The following is a 22,326-nucleotide window of genomic DNA, read 5'->3' as shown; positions in this document are numbered from 1 at the left end:
TGAGACAAAATTGATTTTTGTAAGACAAAATTCATTTTTGTTGAGACAAAATTGACTTTTGTGAGACAAAATTGACTTTTGTGAGACAAAATTCATTTTTGTGAGACAAAATTGACTTTTGTTGAGACAAAATTGATTTTGTCTCAACAAAAGTCAATTTTGTCTCACAAAAATGAATTTTGTCTCACAAAAGTCAATTTTGTCTCACAAAAATCAATTTTGTCTCAACAAAATTAACAAAATTGACTTTTGTCTCAACAAAATTGACTTTTGTGAGACAAAATTCATTTTTGTTGAGACAAAATTCATTTTTGTTTCAATTTTGTCTCACAAAAGTTGATTTTGTATGCAAATTAGTTCACAGAATCCAAACTTAACTAATTTTCGTTCAAAAATGACTTTTGTAGCCCATTTATCAAATACGGTAAGGCCTAAAAAAAAAAAGATCTGTGTTACCGGTAACATCATCTTGAAAAATAGGTCAGTAGGTCTCTAAATTCTTATTTCTGATATTTGTTTTTTTTACATTGTTAAATCTGGAAAATTATCATGGTTTTTCTCCAAGGATGGGTCTGTAATTAGTTTCAAATACCCAAAGTGCAGCCATTTGCAATGTTTTTGAAGCACCTGGTGTGCAAATTTCTTGGATTTAACCTATTTGGAATACCTTTTTAACATTAATAAAATGGTTTACTGGCTTTCTGTGACAATAGAGGCAAGGTAAATAAATTATTATGTTGATTAACAGAAGCCTGTGTCAAAAACAGGGTCGGTTGATACCTTTTTTGTTTTGATTAATCTAATAAAATAATTAGGGTCAGGGCTTAAAAACAGGGTCAGTTGGGTTACTGGAAACTTAGATTTTTTTGTCTGCCTAACAATAGTCAAGTCTGTGATACAAAATTGATTTTTTTCATGACAAAAGAAACTTTTGTCCACTGAAAGATAATTTTGTATGACAAAATTTAAATTTGTAGTATACTACAATTTTTATTAAACAGAACTCATTTTTGTTGAACAAAACTTACTTTTGTCCATAAAAATTTGAATTTTGAGTACAAAACCACAAGAGTCCTTTTCGGCACCCCAAAACATCTGGTTTTACACACACATTTTCTAGTTGGCAATGCTTTATCACTGCCTCACTACAACTATAAAAGTTTTTCTAGTCGCTTTCCACAAAGCAAGTTTTAATCATTTCTTCAGTTTACTGATGATATTAGTAGCTTTTAAATGAAAGTATATTTAACAGTGTGTGTATACGCTCGTCTTTTAGAAGGGACGTATTATGGTATACCATTGTCCGTCATCCGTCGTCCGCACTTCGGACAATAACTGAAAAACACTTTCACCAATTTCCATGAAACTTAAGTGAATTATTTATTTCTGTTGACGTCAGCTCCCTTTCGTTTTTTTTTTATTTCAGATTTTAAAGTCATAAGAAACGAGTGACCGATGAAAAATAATGTTCTTCCAATTCTTGAACCAATGCATACAAACATCATAAACTTAGTCTTCTGTGCTCGAATTTATCACTTTTTTCGTGTAAATTTCGTATAATCGTCAATTTTTTTTTCAATCGGTCAGTGAAAATATGGCAGGTAATTAAAGTTCGTGTTTTGAAGCCGAAGTTTAACGATTGTCACATGTTTGTCAACAATTGACGAAAAATAAACAAAAAAGCATGGAAATTGAGCACGTGTTTAACATGTATATTCAGATAATAGTTTATTTTAAGGACATCCATGCGTATTGTGGTCACCGGATTTTTACGAGATGGGTCACACTGAGGTCACCTTGCATACGGATAATATGTCGGGGGAATTGCTTGCTGGAAGGAAGCAATTCCAATAAGTAAACTTTTTCTAAATATGAATAAATTAAAGAATTTTCTTCAGAAAAAAGTATATGTACATAAGTTTTATAATGAGAACTATCCATTGAGTTATAAAAAACATATGCATTATTATTTTTTTATTTGAGGTTTCTTATGACTTTTAGTTTTGGATTAATGGGGCTTTATTCATAAAAAAAGGGGGATTTTTAACACTTTGAACAATAACTCAAAAAGGCTTTCACCAATGTCCATGAAACTTTGATGAGTTGTTTATATCTGTTGATTTAAGCTCCCTTTCAATTTTTATAAATTTCAGATTTTACATTTCCGTGTTATGAATTTTTATGCTTAAAAAGGGGGGGGATTTTCCAATTTTGGACAATAACTAACACTTTCACAAAATTTTATGCAACTTTGTTAAATTGTTTATATCTATTGACATAAGCTCCCTTTCCATTTTTATAAATTTTAGATTTTACTTTTTCTTAAGAAATGAATTTTTATACTTATAAAAAGGGTATTTTATGCAACTTTGGTGAATAGCCTTAAGGTGGTACCTAACACCTGAACTAAAATTAATTTGGCTCGTTTAATTTTCTTAAAATTTTGACAAAGTATTTACTTTGACCCTTTGACAAAAATATAAAAAAATCAAAAAAATTGAACCAACCGTTTAATCAGAAAAATTACACTGATTACAGATTATATAGCAGTTTGACAAACACTCATTTTGATCATTGAGAAGCTTAATATTCCCTTAAGAATACAACGTCATTTAAACATTCTGCTGAGTTATCTCCCTGTAGTGTTAGGTACCACCTTAATAGTGCCAAATTTTTTGTGCATTTTTATTTATTATTTTTTTTTTTGGGGGGGGGGGGGTATTTGACAGGGCTCACACTATTTCTAGTTGATCATATAAATTCATTTAAAGCATAAAAGACAAGTTAAAAGAGCTACGGGCGTATCATGCGCTAAAGCGCAGCCCTTTATTTTATATTGTTGCACTATTTTTTTTTTAGACAGCTGATAATGGTGAGCAGACATTTGCTGATACTTCAACTATTGGTAGTGCTTCTACTATTGAGACTATGAAGGTACTTAAACCTAGTAGATGTCGAGATATTTACAATAGATTGCAGCAATCTGAATAAATTCTTATTTCTTCACAATTCAAGATTTGATAACTTAAATAATAGAAAAATTAATCGAAATGGGAATTTGTCAAACTCAAAGGGACAACAACCCATCCAGCGAGTAAGAATAAATCACAGGAAGACACATCGGTCTTCAATGAATAGTGAGAAACCATCACACCAAGAGGTAGGACGTAGCCGGCCCTGAAACCTTTATGTAAACTGGTTCAGTGAAATGGGCTTCTTTCTAGACTTCACATACCTGTCAACTTTTGAAAATGCCCATGGGGGTTTTAGTGCGCGACAACAATTTCAAAGGTTGCAATTCTTTGCGATGACTATTTTGCGCGTGCTGTTTTGTGGTCTAGAAAAAGTGTCATATTTGTAAGATGAGCGTACATGCCTTTTTCTTAAGTTTATTTGCATGATTCTAGTTATTATATCAGTAGAAAATATGAACATGTAGCTGTAAGACCAGGAATTATTTTCATGTGTAAGAATACTAAATAGTTGTTGACTTTTCCAATTTAAAATTATACACAAAGACGGACCAGCTTTATCAGGTTGGGAACAACACCTAGGGATACCCCCTCAATGTTAGGACATTAAAAACCACTTTTTTTTCAGTACAAATGAGTACATGTAGATCATAAGATGTATAGTTCTTTGGGAAAAGTGTCTTCAAGTAATATGAATGTGTGCTCATTTGTACATAAAAAGTGGTTTTTAATACCCTAACATTGAGGGGGTATCCCTAGGTGTTGTTCCCAACCTGATAGACCACAAAACAGCACGTGCAAAATAGTCATCGCAAAGAATTGCAACCTTTGAAATTGTTGTCGCGCGCTAAAACCCCCATGGGCATTTTCAAAAGTTGGCAGGTATGTTATCACAAAAAAAGATCAAAGGAAGAATCCACAAAATTGCGATAAATATTGTTATTCTTCTTTTCAGGCCACAATTTTTTCTCACAGGCAGAGTTCTGCCTGAACAGTTAAGATTGAAACTTATTTTGGTCAAAAAAGCTGTCATTGATGTGAAAGCTGTCAAAACGCGTTAAAATGTTTTTAAAAAAATGGTCATTTATCTCCAAAACTGTTAAGCAGAATATGATGAAACTATGTATAATTGTTCAATAGGCTATGAAGGTGGAATTGATGGGAAAAAATAGTAAGAATTGTCGATATTTTGGCAACCATTTCGAAAGATGGGCTACAGATGGCTACAAACTCAACATTGTCTTTTTTCAACAAAAATTGATGTTTTGGCTAATTTTATGATTGTGAACAACATGCAGCCATCAAAAATGACCAGTGGCAACATCAACTATAGCTTGCAATTCTAGTTATGTTTGACATTGTTGCAAATTCAAATATAATATTAAGTCATATATTAAGTCATTATGACAGATAAATGTAATAAAAATTTATTAATTTACTTTTGTTGGGGCACTTTAGGGCTTGGTACATGGTGTGGATTGAAGACCATGGGGTGACCCCTGGATGAAAGTGTTTTTTTTTTTTTTTGTGATTGATTCTGTATTCACTTATTTACTCCATATCATTTAATTTTCTCACATAATATTTAGAACATAGCACATAAGCAACTACTTTTCAGGAGCCTAGAAAAATAGATGATCTCATTGAAGCATGCAGTTTGAAGCTTGATCCGAACATATCAATTATCTCAATCCTGCGTGAAGATGCTATTGACACCCTTCTTGTGGAAGTTGCCCGTTTTAAGCCTGGATCAAGGTTACATATTGAGTTTGAGGCGGAGGATGGCTGTGATGGTGGAGGGTTATTGAGAGAGCTTAACAGCCTTGTCTTGAAACAGTGGGAGAAATCTTCTCTCAGCAATGGTAAGAGCAGAACTGGTTCCAAAATCCTCAACTTCAGGTTGATATTCTTCTTTTGACCTTTTTAACTGTATTAAAGCATATTAATAGACCTTTTTAACTGCATTATAGCATATTAATAGACCTTTTTAACTGCATTATAGCATATTATATAGGCCTTTTTAACTGTATTATAGCATATTAATAGACCTTTTTAACTGTATTATAGCATATTAATAGACCTTTTTAACTGCATTATAGCATATTAATAGACCTTTTTTAACTGCATAATAGCATATTAATAGACCTTTTTTAACTGCATAATAGCATATTAATAGACCTTTTTAACTGTATTATAGCATATTAATAGACCTTTTTAACTGTATTATAGCATATTAATAGACCTTTTTAACTGTATTATAGCATATTAATAGACCTTTTTAACTGCATTATAGCATATTAATAGACCTTTTTAACTGCATTATAGCATATTAATAGACCTTTTTAACTGCATTATAGCATATTAATAGACCTTTTTAACTGTATTATAGCATATTAATAGACCTTTTTAACTGTATTATAGCATATTAATAGACCTTTTTAACTGCATTATAGCATATTAATAGACCTTTTTAACTGCATTATAGCATATTAATAGACCTTTTTAACTGCATTATAGCATATTAATAGACCTTTTTAACTGTATTATAGCATATTAATAGACCTTTTTAACTGTATTATAGCATATTATATAGACCTTTTTAACTGCATTATAGCATATTATATAGACCTTTTTAACTGCATTATAGCATATTATATAGACCTTTTTAACTGTATTATAAAATTGAGAATGGAAATGGGGAATGTATCAAAGAGACAACAACCCGACATTTTATCATCAAAATTATGGTTTTTAGTAGAGTTAACCAAGTCAAATAGACATATACTCCATAATGTTTCCTCCCATTTTCCTCAGCATCTGTAAATCACAGCTGCAATGCAACGCAGGTGCAGAAATCGATTGGTCTTGTTTAAGCATAGATGACTACATGAACCTATGAAATCAGTACCTGCTTACTCAGAAAAACATCTAATATTCTTTCTGAAATTAAGCAAAGAGTCTGCTTATTTATAGAGTTAAGCAAGTAGCTTCAATAATTTGTCCTTAAAGCATATAAATGATGCCATGATTTTTTTTTGGACATTAGCTTCTGGTAGCGGTTTCTCCATAAATGCTTCTGCCTTAGACAACCAGGACTTTCAGACCCTTGGACGCTATGTTGGTAGTACAGTTGCCCAGGTATAGTTCTTTTCAATACGACTTTGATATGTTGGTACTTCTTGATTTATAGGACATGAGTTGAATAACATTTCATTATTCATGCCCAATGAAGTATAGTTCTTTGTAAGAAGAATTGGATAGTCCGTTGAATTGCTATAAATAAACATGAATAAAAAATTCAACTTGGCTCTCCAACATGTCTTAGTTTTGGGTAATACTGTGGATTCATTTATTTTTGTGTGTATTAATTTTTGTGGATCGCTGAAAATATGCATATTCGTGGATCTTAGATTTCATGGTTTTGCCAATCTCTGTTTACAAAGCCTATTGAAAATATGATAGTCACTGGACATTTGAATTTCGAATTTGTGGTTCACGAAACCCACGAAAATTGGTATCCAACGAACAATAAAGATTCCACAGTAAACATTTTTCCAATTATCATTTCATCAAGCTTTAGAATTGATGTAACTTTGTTGTCATTCAGCAACCTAACTTCTGACTGTCAATGCCTCTGATATGTGACTTAGATAACCCTGATGCTGAAAGTCGAGCAGCATCATACTCAGGGTCATGCATTCATTTTACAAGCAGTATGAAGATGAATTATTTTTTTAACAGTAATGTGCTGTTATCATACTTGACAATTTCATTAATATCAGTTAATAAGAAATTCAGAGACATCATGACTAAATAAATGTGGCACTCAGAGAACAGAATTTTGAGGAAACTGGTAAGAGATTTATTAATAATCTGCAGAGTTTTGTATTTCATCATTTTGAACAATAATACTAGGAACTTGTAGGAGGTATACAAAAATTATTGTATAGAATAAGAATTTGGGCAGGATAGTCAGAAACCAATTATAACACTATCCTAGGGGTTAGTACATGTTTGTACTTCATGTGTTTAGCACTGCACTACAAGGCTAACATTCTATACTACTAATTTTAGGGCACAGTTGGCTTGCCTGTATTTACAGAGCCTTTAGCTAAGTTTATTATTAAAGGCAGTCTAGGAGAAGTGACAAAGCAACACTTTGAAACAAAGGAGCAGCAACAGTTAGCAGAAAAGGTAAAGAGGGGGTATATAAAGAATTTTTTTTAGATTCTATTGTAATTACTTTCTGTATAGGTAAGAAGTTCTGACGTGGTAATTATAAGGGTAAATATTTCTTCTTTAAAATGTTTCACAGTGGTTACTTATTCTTGTGAGAGAAAAAGTTTTTTCAGAGGTCACAAAGTAATATCTCTTTGGTTCCCACATTCTGGTAGATTTTGAACAGCTCTGATATAAATATCCACATTCTTTCCAAATTTTCATATAAAATACTTTTTTTTTGGAAAGTGTCATTCTTTACACCAACTGGCTACAACCATTCTTGGAAGGCTGTTAATTTATAATTGGAGGTATTAGTATTTACATTCTAATGTTACCATGGTCTTTTTACAGGTTCTGAATTGCAAATTAGATGAGATAGATGACATTGTGGATAGGCTTTCAATTGGTTGTTCGAAGCCTTCCTCAGCCCTGTGTGAGGCTGACAGAAAATGCTGGCTCCGAGGCCTCTACAGGAGAGATGTGCTGTCCATGCAGTTGCCTGCCATCATGGATTTTCAGAGAGGCAAGTTTGTTAGTGAGATTTATATATATGGTCTAGCATGACGGCTGCAGTGCAGGCGATTTGGTGTCACGATATCACAGTAGCATGGGTTCGAATCCCGGCGAGGGAAGAACCAAAAATTTGCAAAAGCAAATTAACAGATCTAACATTGTTAGGTTGATGTTTAGACGAGTTGTATATATATATATATATATTATATATATATATATATATATATATATATATGTGTATACAACTCGTCTAAACATCAACCCAACAATGTTAGATCTGTGAGTTTGCTTTCGCAAATTTTTTTGTTCTTCCCTCGCCGGGATTCGAACCCATGCTACTGAGATACCATGACACCACAACGCCTGAATTGCAGCCGTCCTGCTAGACCACACAACCACCTGGGCTTCACAATAATAAAGCTTTCGATGGCCATGTGTTACCTTTCCTCATCAGTTTTAATCTAGCTGCGTACTACAGTACATGATATATTAGGCATGGAGAGGAGATGCATGGATATACATATGTGTATATATATAACTGATGTGGAAAGTTAACACCTGGCCACTGAAAGCTTCATTTTTATGAAGCCTAGATGTTCATGAGGTGTAGCGGGACGGCTGCAGTGCAGGCGATTTGGTGTCACCATATCTCGGTATCATGGGTTCGAATCCCATCGAAGGAAGAACAAAAAAATTGTGAAAGCAAATTTACAGATCTAACATTGTTAGGTTGATGTTTAAACGAGTTGTATATTTTCAGATATATATATAGGGTGGAGAAGTCTTAACTTGTATATATATATTATATAGGCGTAAAAAATAATTTTCACATGTGCAGATGTATATATTCATTAAATAAAATAGTGAAATAAGTTAAAAAGTTAAGTTGAATGGAACTGTTAACTATTAACTTATTTTACTATTTTATTTAATGATATATATATTGTGTACATGTTGTATCTACTTTAGTCTCCTGAGGTAGATTCATGGTATACTGCCATCTTGGATTGTACAATCACAGTACAAAATCGGTCTAGTTATTTGCCTAAATCTGCAAATATGGAGACAGATTTGCAATTCAATGGGTTAGAATGTTTTTTTCTATTTAAAGGAAATTTGTAAATTAATTGTATTGTACAAAATACTTTAACAAATATCATTTTTTGTGGTTTTAAAATCATTTTTTTTCAAAATGAGCCATTCAAGGGGAGATAACTCTTTTAGTACAAAATTTATACTGGGCTAATGGGAATTTTTTTATTTTTACTTGTAGCAAGAAATCAAGTTCGGTGACACCATGTTTTCTTTTTATTTTCTTAAAACATATTATGAAACCTTTCTTCTTACAATTTATTTCAAAATTCTTTTTATGCACACTATTTTTTCATGAACAAACTAACCAAATTTTGGCAATTTTCAAAGACTCAAAGCTTGAAAAATAGCACAGTGACCCCTACTTTTTATTAAATTTTTGAAAAGAGCATAGTAAAATCTTCATTTTGGCAAATTATAAAAAAAAAATGTCTCAAATAATATATACTTGTGATCTACCTAGCTGCACAAAAGAATTCACTGAAACTCTCTGAGAGTCTGTCTCCTACTATTTTATATTTTGACATGTTTGATGACTGTGAACTTAGGGGTTTCCCATGGCAAAACATGAACTCCACTATTAAAGCCTATAGGTTGTTCATTTTGCAAATGTCTATGCAACAACTCGTAAACTTATCTTCTGATTTCAGTTTTATAAGACCACAAAAAGTTATGTTATGAGGTCTGTGTTTGTTGTTGTCCATTGACTTGAGTCTTTTTCAAATTTCAACACAATGTTCCTCGTGACAATGTGAACACAAAAAAGGGGCCCAAAAGGGTGGAAAATCAAATGCTGTTTAAAAGTAGGGTTGTAATATATCATTGGAAAGGTAATACTTTACTAAAATTATATTTTTGAGGATCCCAACCTTTTCTGCTGTGCAGAAAGATGTCAAAAGGGTGAAAATCAAAAATTGTTAAAAAGTGGGGTTGTAATATATTAACTTGTAGATTACAAAAATTAAATTTTCAAGGATCCTGACCCTTTCTGCTGAGAAAAAAGGAGCCCCAAAATATTTTTTTTAAAGCAGTGTTGTAATAAATCATAGCAAAAGTATAAAGTTATAGATAATAAAAAGGAAAAATTTGAGGATCTAGACCTCCTTTCCATCGAGAAAAATGGGTCCAGAAGTGTTCTCACTCAGACATCCAGTTGGCATTTGCAGATTATTTCTAAATTTCAGTGTTGTTTTTAGCACACCTGGCCAATAGCCTATGTAAACTTTTGCCATCACTCTGCCTCTTTCTTCCTTTGTCTTAAACTTTTTCAAACGTTAACTCCTCTGAAACTACTAGGTGGAATATGATTAGCCTACTAAACAAAGTTGATAAACTCCCATAACTCCTGTCAAAATAATTGAACAGTGATGATGTTGGAACTTGTCCAAGGTATTAGTGGTAGTAACATGTGGTATAAATTTTATAAAATTCAGTTGAGTAATGTCAGCATGAGAGCTCTTACAAAAGTGTGATAGACAGACAGACACATGGAGGCTAGCATTGCTATGTCCCTGTTCCGCATTACCGCAGGAAAAAAAAAGAAAGCAGGTGGTATGACTAATATTTTATTTATTTTTTCTTTCCAGGTCTGCAACCATTCCTCTCAGTCTGGAAATCAACGCCAGAGGCAGAGGAAGCTGCATTGCATTTTTTGAGCCTTGACCTCATTCCCAAAAAAAACCAGAACGAGTTCTTAGAACTCTTCAAGCTAAATAAGTATGGTGCATGTGGTTCTCAGCTGGCAAGACAAGAGGACAAGGCATATGTCTATTTCAAGTCCTTCCTGAAAGATGCGTTCGCAGGGCTTGCTTTGTGCAAATCAGAATCACCACGTAGCGACTATGAGCCTGCCAAGGAGGATTTGCAAATCTCAGCTGAGGAAGTTTTGCGCTTCTTCACCGGCAGCACCATGGAACCTCCAGGAGGATTTTATAAGCCAATACTCATCCACTTTGATCCCAACTTCAAAAGTCCAAAAATAAGCACCTGTGCGCTGAATGCAACATTCCCCTTAGATTTAAAAGCACAAACTCGAAAAGCTGGGGAACGTTACTGCAAGTGGATGGTAATGGGAGATGGGTTTGGTCTTAGTGACTGAATAGTGAGATCTTAACCTTTACAGCAAAATAATTGCCATTTGATTAAAGAAACTTTATATTATTTTTTGTTACAGATTAACACAAAAAATGTGTTTCGGTTTTTTGATAGATGCTTTTTGGTGTGGAGAAAAAGATAAGTCAATCAATAATCAGTGTAACATCCTTTGATGTATACATATTGTATTGCAGTACTCATTGAGTCTCATCAGAGCACTACTTCTGACTATTTGTTGCCATAAGCAAGTAAATGTATTTTAGAAGTCGGTTACAGACTCCACAATTAAAGGTGGCATTAATTCGTTTGAATTTCAGTTGAACAGTTTTTGTTTGTGTTAATTTATGTATGGTGTTTATATATTATGGTTTTCTCGTAAGTATTTCTGATTTACTGCTGAAAATGAAGGCGTAATTTGAAGTTTATTTTTGTCCAGGCCTTTTATAGTCCAGTCAATTGAGCATAAATTTGACCTTAACCTTAAAGTTATTGCAACAGAAGATTTTTTAGTTTTAATCTTTAGCATATTATACCCCAAATATACACAGAAAAAGTCAAACAAGATCTAATTTGTGGAAGACTAAAAAATCACGATTTTAATATTCCTATGGAGATTTGCATTGAAAATGAGAGATAAGTCTGCAAAAAAAAAGGAATATCAATACAAATTGGAACAAAATTATAACTTTACCGTTTCTATTCATCAGAATGTATTGATTCTTGATATTTTAGCCGTCTATATAGAGAATAACAAACAGCTCTAAAAGTGTTTTCATATCTTTAATCAAGCTACAACCAAGATTTCAAAATTCATTAGTTGACCATTTATTAATTTTTTCAACTTGTCATGGTAAAGAATATCAAACTTCATAAAAATAATTAAGCATATATTCTTCTTTTTGGGCTTTAAAGTTTCTTTAAACAAAGAAGTTGCCGAACAAATATAATTTACAGAAATAAACCATACCAAATTTTCACATTATTATTTCAAAATGGTCATAAAGCAACACATTTGCTATTTCTTTAATGAAAAATGTGCAAAAAAAAATACCCATAACACTTTGGTTTTGTGCATTTCATGAGCAGAAGATTATATAATATAGTCAAATAAGAACTTATAACCCCGTCAAAGTTTCATACTTTATGTGAATTTTAAGAAAATCAACAAAAAATTGACAACAAAAAAAGACTTGTTTTTAGTTATCTCCCCTTTCCAATGTTAATTTCCATAGGAAATTAAAAATGCTGATTTTGAGCTTTCCTCAAGTTAAATTTTATGGGACTTTTTTCTGTTTATATTTGTGGCTTAATGCTATAGATTAGAACTAAAACATTTTCTGATGCAATTAGTTCGAGGTTAAAGCTTAATTTGACTGGACTAGTATGGTACATTGTCCATTGGTAAACATCTACATATTGATCAATTGTACATTGTAATCTATTTTTGATGCACTCCACCATCAACTTCCTGTCTTTGCTGGAATTGAGTTTTTTTTCAGTGAATGAGATGTTTTATGGATAACTTTCATCACAAACAAAAAAATAAAATGGAATGATATCAAAATTTGATACATAGCTTCACATTCATCAGTTTCATGAAGTAAGCCATTTTAATTTTACCATAAGTAACAAAGTTGCGGAGGGTATAATGTTTTTGACCTGTCCATCTGTCTTTCATCACTCTCTCTGTCCGTCCTTCAGTTCTGTTCTCGTCATCACAACTCCTCTGAAACCACACAACAGAATTTCATGAAACTTTGAAGATAATAAGGATGTAGATGTGCATATCTACAGGAAATTTCGATTCTATTTTTTTTCTAGGAGTAATGCTCTTTAACTTGTAATTTTTGCCTAAATATACTTCTGCAACAGTTTGTCATCGCATTTCCCCTGAAACCACACAACAGAATTACGTGAAACTTTGTAGATGTGCATATTGACAGGACACTATGATTAAATTTTTTTTCTGGGAGTTATGCCCCTTTAACTTTGAATTTTCGCTGAAATTTAATACTGCAACAGTTTGTCATCACAACTCCTCTGAAACCACACATCAGAATTTCATGAAACTTTGTAGTTAATGAGGACATAATATGTAAATGTGCATATCCACAAGAAATATTTTATCAGTTGACTTTTGTAGAGTTATGAGTCTTTGACCTTAGGAATCTGTGAAGATTTTGTGTGTCCAGTGAGAATATGGGGGCGTGGGGTATGTGAGCATGCTCACAAAGGTTCTCTAACTGCTGTCCAACTTTGAGGGGGGATATACCTAGTAGTGCTAGCACATGACGGGCATCTTTCATGCTTCAGTTATGTTTACATTGCTTTACATTCATTTATGTTTTGATTCAAATTTTAAGAACTATCTGTTATTTAAGAAATAATTTTATTTGTTGGAAATTTTAACATGGCCTTGATATTCCCATTTAAGGTAGTTAATTAAGGATGATAGCCTTGCGCATCCAATCTGCGCAATTTGGAATTATTCATAACCAATATACTTTTGTTATGATTATTGGTACAAAATATCAAAAATAATATATTTGATTTGAAAAATACACGAATCATATTGAATTAATGCTTAATTTGTAAAATTGTACATTTTTTGGATTTTACAAAAAAGGGAAATAATTCGCATATATTGTGCAGGAGTGCCTTTGTTTTACTTCACTTTCCACAAAATATAAGCAATGGACCAATGTATTAATTAGTAATATTTTATAAGCATATTATGTAAGGCTACTATTCTAGAAAGTTCTTTGACTATATAGGTAACAAAATATTTATATTTTTGCAGAAAATTACTTTGAAAGTATTATCTCCCCTTTCCTGCCAAACACAAATTACTATATATTTTATGCTGTAACTTTTGACATATCAATTTTTATGACTCTAATTTGAAGCTATCTATTAAATCAACATATACTTAAAAGTTTGAGGAATATTCTTTGTCCTGTTTGAGAGTTATATCACCTTAGTTGTAAAATTTCGGTATTTCCATATCCAGGGTAAAATCAAGAATTTTAAAGGATGATTTCATTTATGTTAACTGTGACATAGGTTGTCAGAACTTAATTTTGTTCAAAACAAATATTACACCTAAAAACAAAACATGACAAGTGGGTTTATAATTCCACAACCAGTACCCTTGCTCCTTCTTTTCGCTACTAGGACCTTTCAGTTGATTATTAATGCATATGTAAAAGGTAAAAGTCCCAAACATGGTCCATTTTTAAAGCTCTGTATCTTTTAAAGTATATCCCTGACCCCAAAGTTTCTTTGCAAATTTTGATTGCTCATTGAACAAAGTTTTATTATACAAAATCTTGTTCACATTATATGGCAATGATCAAGACCCCCCCCCCAAAAAAAAAAACTACCTTAACCCTGAGCGGTAGTTAGTGGTTAAATAATGAATATAAAGGACCAGGTCATCTTAAAATGACAACAAATTAACTTTTTCAGGAAACAATATCTATATAAACAACACATCTTATTGTAATCCACCACAAACAAAAGTATTAAAATGCGCAGCTACGAAAAGTGGTTTATTGAGCATTTAAACAGAGTTTAGCCATAAAGCAATTACAGCAAATCATATTAGAATGCATTACTCGAAATATCAATCATATCACAATATTATGAGTTACATTAAACTTAAAACTTTTGAATGTATAAATGTTGTTTTGATTATCATTTATGTTTGAAGTTGTTATCTGATGTTTTTTTGAATATGCATTGATTTATAATAATAAACTGTACGGTAATTTCTATGTTGTTGAATTGATTTATATACATTAAATCCTTCAAGGCATAACATTTCCTTGGCTTCAATTTGAGAGTATGGCTGGCAAAGTGAAAAGATTGGTAATCAACAATTACAAAGTTTACCTCTTTATGGAACATCAGTTGAAAGTAAATCATTCAATTGTAAAATATAGTTCATACCCACGGTCCACCCAATTGTAGACAAAAAGCAAATTCTGCTCATGTACCACCCCTAAAGCATACATGATCCGATCATGCATAGTTGCTGAGATATGAACTCAGATGTAAATGTACGGGAAATGTAGGTCACAGTGACATAACTTTGTCTGGATGCAGATGTATCATCCCAATGCATGCACATGCAAGGTCAAAGCATGATCCTATAATGTGAATTGCTGAGATATGAACTTCGATGTAAACTTTAATGTAAATTAAGTAAGTCATTCATTCAAGCGGAAAATGTAGGTCACAACGACTTAATTTTGACTGGATGCTGATGTTTCATCCCTAGCGCATACATGTGCACGCAAGGTTACATGATCCTTCCATGTATAGTTGCTGAGATATGAACTCGGACGTTAACTTGAATGGAGACATAGACGCTTGCACCTTGAGGCGAACAAAAAAAATAACTTGGGCACTGCCAGGCTACGATTACTCTTGAGTAGTAAAAATAAAAAAAATATTAGGATTGATTAGCAGACTAAATGCATACCGGCATGGGTATGCATTGTAGGGAAAGGAATCGAATATTTCTGGGTGTAACAAAAACATAGGTTATGTACAGTTACTTCCTCTTGTTGTTATTCCCATGTACGACAAACTGAGACATAAAATACTGTTGGCTCACTGTGTTGAAATATATAGTTAGTCATTGCAGATAAAGGGTCATCTTCCCAAGTCTAGCGCTGTCGATCCGCTACTCTGAATAACCAAATGAATCCGAAAACCTTCGACTTCGGAAGAGGGTAAAGGGTAAATACATTGTCTATAAAAGTACATTTTCACTCACAAGTAAACACAAATTAAAGAGAATGTTTTTGCACATTTTGGATATGTCGGTAATGTTATCCTTAATAAATGAATTGCAATATTTTACATCTTTATCTTTGTCGTTTTGTATTTCCTACCAGTAATAAATTATATTTTTCTATAAATCTTTCTTTTTTCTGTGATTTTTGTCGAGCCTGCAACTTTTGTTGCAGAAAGCTCGACAAAGGGATAGTGATCCGGCGGCGGTGTTAGCTCACTTCTTTAAAAGGTTAATATTTTAGAAGGTGAAAGACCTGGATGCTTCATACTTTGTATATTGATGCCTTATGTTACGAAGTTTCCGTCAGTCAAATGTCCAATGTCCTTGACCTCATTTTCATGGTTCAGTGACCACTTGAAAAAAAGTTCAGAAATTTTGTAATGTTGAATTCTCTATTATTATAAGTAATAGGATAACTATATTTGGTATGTGCGTACTTTGCAAGGTCCTCATGCCCGTCAGACAGTTTTCACTTGACCTCCACCTTATTTCATGGATCAGTGAACAAGGTTAAGTTTTGGTGGTCAAGTCCATATCTCAGATACTATAAGCAATAGGGCTAGTATATTTGGTGTATGGAAGGACTGTAAGGTGTACATGTCCAACTGGCAGATGTCACCTGACCTTGACCTCATTTTCATGGTTGAGTGGTTATAGTAAAGGTTTTGTGTTTTGGTATGTTTTTCTCATATTTTATGCAATAGGTCTACTATATTTGTTGTATGGAATGACTGAAAGGTGTACATAGATATAGGAAGATGTGGTGTGAGTGCCAATGAGACAACTCTCCATCCAAATAACAATTTAAAAATTAAACCATTATAGGTTAAAGTACGGCCTTCAACACGGAGCCTTGTCTACCTGGCAGATGTCATCTGACCTTGACCTCATTTTCATGGTTCAGTGGTCAAAGTTATTTTTTTAAGTTTTGGTCTTTTTATCTAATATTATATGCCAAAGGTCAACTATATTTGGTGTACTGAAATATATTATGATCTAAATATCAGTCCCGCAGGTTTTATTTGACCATGACCTCAATTTCACAGTTCATTGCACAGTGTTAAGTTTGTGTGTGTTGGTCTATTTTTCTTAAACTTTAAGTAATTGGTCAACTATATTTGTTGTATGGAAGCATTGTTAGCTGTATATGTCTGCCTGGCATGGTTCATCTGACATTGACCTAATTTTCATGGTTTATTGGTCTTTGTTTAAGCCATCTTGGTTAATGTTAAGTTTAAGTGACAGTTGTAATAAAGCTTTATACTTAGGACTATCAACAAAATATCAATGATTAGTAAAGAAGGCGAGACATTTCAGTGTGTGCACTCTTGTTAATAAAATAATCCCCCAAATTGTACCGACGTTACATACCAGCATTTAGTGAGCGAAGTAATCTGAATATTTTCTTATTGTTACTTTTCCGAAGTAATCATAGCCAGTACCTGTAACTTATAGGTTGCCGGGACAAATGTTATACAATCAGTCTGTGTGCAGAAAAACTAGAACCTTGTTCTTACGATAGTGTTTTTTTTTTTATTTCACATACATATTCTTTGTGACAAGAAATCTCTTTTGGTAAAATTATTTTTTATATCTTGCTTAGTTTTATCTACTTCAAAAAACTTTAATCTGCACAATTTACAAGATTACATGACACCGATTACATACCAGTAGTTGTAAAATACACACTTTTCAAATATTCAGACTTCTGTTCTTGTTTATCTTTTCATGAAATTGTTCTTATGTACGAAGCAAATACTTTTCAATAGTTGACACGACTTCTAAATACAACCGACGTCCATCTCTTATTTCTAAAGCTGTGCCTAGTGCACAGAGTTCCTCACGGAGTTCTGCTGGGAATCGTTCAAACTCGTCACACCTAACATGTTGTAATGGGCGAGCCAAGTCATCAGGATCTTGGTATGAGCAGACCACACCTTCATGTTGCTCGATGGGCTTGTTTTCATAAGCTGCTTTGAGGTGCATAAACTGAATTTCGAGCTGGCAAGGTGATCGCTGATGTTCTGTTGAAATCTTCCGCTTGTTAAGTGCCAACACTTCCCTTGTAAGGTTGGCCTGTATTAAGGGTAGAAATACCCAGTGAAGGCACATAATGTCCGTATCATTGTCTGTATTCAGTAAACCATCTCTAGCCATTGAATCAAAGAGTACCTTGAATGGCAATGTCACCCTGTCATTTATAATGCCCCATAATTGTTCAATCGGCTGGTTGTGGACAGAACTACCTACTAATGCTGAACGAGGTCCACGCTTATCAAGAATAGCCTGCCAAATTAGCTCGTTTTCTCCTCCAAAGTCTGTCCTTAATCGAATTGGCCAGTTGAACTGCTCGGTAGCAGCAATAAACCCTCTGTGAACAGTTGTGGCTTTGTTATTATTGGATATATTCATGAACACCACTAGTCTGGTAAACCCATCAATACCTGAAAATTAACTGAATATATAAATAATTGACAATACTGGAAGATACAATTACTGGGAATCCAGTAGTGCCAAAACTGGTATAATAAATGACCCACAGAGGCGAATTTAGGGGACAGGGGGCCCGGGCCCCATCCTTTTTGGGGGAAAAAATGGTTGCTGATATAGGGAATCACAGGAGCGGGTCCCCACATTTCTGGATCCGCCTCTGACCCAGTATTGTGACAGTGACCAGTATCGGGATCGTTCTCCTTACCTAACCCCACATCAACTATTTATTTATTATTGCACTCCTAATTGTAGAGCGGTCAATCTCATCAAGTTATACCATGCATCCACTATTGACAAAATTATACTCTCAGCATTCAAATATTTTAAATAAAAGTACATAAATAAATGTTTTAAATAATTCTTAAAATTATAGAATTTTAATGAGCCATCATACAGCTCAATATCACGACTCACTGAAAAGTTAGGGTTTGTGAAGTACATTGTTATCCCTTTATTCTGCATGTCAAGATTGACAATAATTGAGCATAAACAATCATTTACAAAGGTTTGCTGATGATTAAATCTCACCTTTGATATCATAAACAAAGAAACAATAATATAATAAATTGTACTCGGTTGAATAACGAATTGTGAAATTTAAATATGTTATGGTGGCCGGATGCGGCCATTTCGTCTTTTCGTGTTTTCGCGTTTTCTCCTTTCAATTTCACCCGAAATCGGGAAATCGGGAAATCATGGCCAGAAATCGAGAAAGCGAAAACGCGAAATCGAGAAAGCAAAAACGCGAAAACGCGAAAACGCGAAATCGAGAAATCTATTTCATTTCGCGTTTTCTAGATTTCGCTTTCTCGATTTCCCGATTTCGCGTTTTCGCGTTTTTGCTTTCTTGATTATTCGATTTCGCGTTTTCGCTTTCTCGATTTCTCGATTTCGCGTGAAAGTGAAAGGAGAAAACGCGAAAACATGAAAAGACGAAATGGCCGCATCCGGCCACCATATTATTTTGTCAAGATTTTTAATGATTCCTACGTTACTGATACTTTAAAATTGAATAATAGTTATAAATATTCTGTAATCGAGTCTTGGTATTTAGTAGTTTCTATGTAGTGTGATAAATTTGTACGTTACAAGTAATTCTTCAAAGATCTTCAAAGTTTCAGGAATAAAAAAAAATGTTAATTTCATGTTACCAATACTTTGACTTTTTTCGGCTAGCAATCTCCACATTAATGATTTCAAATGCATTCAAAATTCCTTAGATTTTACTACATTTATTTTTCCCGATTTTTGGACCCCCAAATAGATATAGGAAGATGTGATGTAAGTGCCAATGAGACAACTCTCTATCCAAATAACAATTAAAAAAAAAAGTTAACCATTATATATATAAATAGGTTGGTGTACGGCCTTCAACACGGGGCCTAGGCTCACACCGAACATCACGCTATTAAGGGCCCCAAAATTAATAGTGTAAACCCATTCAAACGGGAAAACCAACGGTCTAATCTATATAAAAAAAAAGAGAAACTAGAAACGAGAAACACGTATATATCACATAAACAAACGACAACTACTGTACATCAGATTATTTAAACGAGAATGATTGAGAACCGGAGATATGGTCCTTAACCAAGAAATTAAAAAAGTGATATATATACGCAATGTAGGTGGTGTCCTGCAACCCAAAACACGTATGCTGGTCAGATATCATGACAGCTCTTTTATGTGTGATGCCCGAGATATTTACCTAAACTAAGAACTTAACTAAAGTCGTTTATGCATAAAATGTAGGTTGCAAAGACCTAATTCATAGTGGGTGGTGTTGCACTACCCAAGACCCATCTACTTGTCAAATGTCATTTGTAAAATGTAGGTCACAATGACCTAGTTTATAGTGGGTAGTTTTGTACAACCCAAGACATATATCTACTGATCAAATATAATTGCTCAACTACTTGAGGTGCCTGAGATATGCACTCGAACCAACAACTTAACCGACGTCATTTTTTTTCAAATGACCTAATTCATAGTGGGTGGTGTTGTACCACCAAAGACACATATACCGGTCAAATAACATTACTCTGCTACTTGTAGTGCCTGAGTGATGGACCTTAACCAAAATTTAACCAAAGTCGTTGTTGCGTAAAATGTATGTCACAATGACCTAATTCATAATGGGTAGTGTTGTACTACCCAAGACTCATACGGTGTTAAACTATCATTGCTCTACTACATGTAGTACCCAAGATATGGACCTAAACCAGGAACTTAACCAAAGTGTGACCGACTGACGAACGAACAAAGGTAACATAAGTCCCGACTATTATACATTATATTAACATTCATCTTACCTCCATGGATTACCATTTTCCACTTTATCAGCTTATGATTTCCATCAATGTGCCACAGATAATGTGGACATGGCACAGAGTACTGGCGACGTTTAATTGTAACCGTCCGCCGAGCCTGAACCCCGGCACTATCAACAAAATGAATAGCAGCTCTTAGTCTCCAGCGCTGGATCTTGATAGGAGGGGTACGGGCCTTGAGGTGACCATCCAACAGAGCCTCGCCATCGTTTGGGTGATTTTGTTTGATCTCTATCACAATATCTACCAGATCGTCATCATTGATATCAGAGAATGGTATTCTCGTTATTCCAAAACTCTTCATTCGTCTGTAGATTGTTTTTGTACACACATTGAAGTCTTGTGCAATCTGCGTGATTGGCATATCTTCATCTAAAAACTTTTGTAGCCTGTCTATATTTATGTTTTCGTCAGGCAGGCTACTTGTTGAGGCCATCGTTATCAGTTTGAAAATTAAAATATGGTTTAACCTACAAATGGAAATTACACCAAAGCATATTAAAATATAATAAAACTAAGTAATCTCTATTTCAGTCGGGGAAAAGTAAACCTAAAACATGAGTTTTTTTGTTTATTTAGACATTATATCTTCTTCTAAAAACAATGAAATACAACATGTATGTACGATTATTTATCCGATATGGAAAAGGTAGAGGGGTCAGAAAAATCTGAAATTGGAGAAGGGGGTCCAGAGGCTTCTTTATGAAGGAGAGGTCATGTTTATTTACTTTATTTTTTTTTAATTCTATTTTCAAAAAGCACCAGCATTTTTTTTTTTCGATCGTCTTTTGAAAAACCAGTGACATCGAAAGTTCAATTTTGACGTCATTTACGTGCATCCCTAAGTAACATGGATTTGTTGACATTAAAGCAAAAGAAGGACGTCATACTAGAATAATATGACGTCCTGCACAGAATATCATATATAAACTTCATTAGGTATTACTTACTTTTGCGGAATAGTGCATCATCCATATATGACCTTGAACCTGCGAAACCCGCATTCTCTATATCCAATGAGAGGCCTTCTTGCAAAATCGTGACGAGATAATTCAAGTGCAGATCCAAATTTGCATACAAAATTGACTTTTGTGAGACAAAATTGACTTTTGTGAGACAAAATTGACTTTTGTGAGACAAAATTCACTTTTGTGAGACAAAAGTGACTTTTGTGAGACAAAAGTGACTTTTGTCTCAACAAAATTCACTTTTGTGAGACAAAATTGACTTTTGTGAGACAAAATTCACTTCTGTGAGACAAAAGTGACTTTTGTGAGACAAAAGTGACTTTTGTGAGACAAAAGTGACTTTTGTGAGACAAAAGTGACTTTTGTGAGACAAAAGTGACTTCTGTGAGACAAAAGTGACTTCTGTGAGACAAAATTCAATTTTGTGAGATATTTGTGAGACAAAAGTGAATTTTGTCTCACAAAATTAACAAAAGTCAATTTTGTCTTACACAATTGATTTTGTGTTTTAATTTCCATATCAGGTAACAAAAGTCAATTTTGTATGCAAATGAGTTTATATTTGCATACCTTTTTGACAAAATTCACTTTTGTCATAACAAAAATGAATTTTGTCTACAAAAATGAATTTTGTCTACAAAAATGGATTTTGTGATGACAAAAATGAAACAAGTCTGTATCACATAGTTTTGTAAGACAAAAATGATTTTGTTAATGACAAAATTGAATTTTGTACAAAACCACAAGAGTCCCATTCGGCGCCCCGTACTATGTGATTCAGACTTGTTTTATGAGAACTTCAATTTTGTAATGATAAAAATTCTTTTTGTAGACAAAAT

General features: G+C 33.4%; 1 protein-coding gene across 1 annotated transcript in view; it reads left to right on the top strand.

Moving 5' to 3' along the window:
• The window catches only part of LOC143047143 (uncharacterized), a 36,826-nt gene extending 22,160 nt beyond the window's left edge, over positions 1-14,666 (top strand). Inside the window, exons 11-16 of the mRNA XM_076220093.1 lie at positions 2,860-2,934; positions 4,591-4,834; positions 6,019-6,110; positions 7,047-7,166; positions 7,545-7,716; positions 10,385-14,666. Of these exons, the coding sequence (XP_076076208.1) occupies positions 2,860-2,934; positions 4,591-4,834; positions 6,019-6,110; positions 7,047-7,166; positions 7,545-7,716; positions 10,385-10,896 (1,215 nt within the window). The 3' untranslated portion in view covers positions 10,897-14,666. The remainder of the gene's footprint in view (positions 1-2,859; positions 2,935-4,590; positions 4,835-6,018; positions 6,111-7,046; positions 7,167-7,544; positions 7,717-10,384) is intronic.
• Positions 14,667-22,326: the final 7,660 nt, after the last annotated feature.

This window comes from Mytilus galloprovincialis, chromosome 10, assembly GCF_965363235.1.
Source record: "Mytilus galloprovincialis chromosome 10, xbMytGall1.hap1.1, whole genome shotgun sequence".
Classification (NCBI taxonomy): Eukaryota; Metazoa; Mollusca; class Bivalvia; order Mytilida; family Mytilidae; genus Mytilus; species Mytilus galloprovincialis.
Note: the sequence above shows the minus strand (reverse complement) of the source record. Positions and strands in the feature narration are given on the sequence as shown.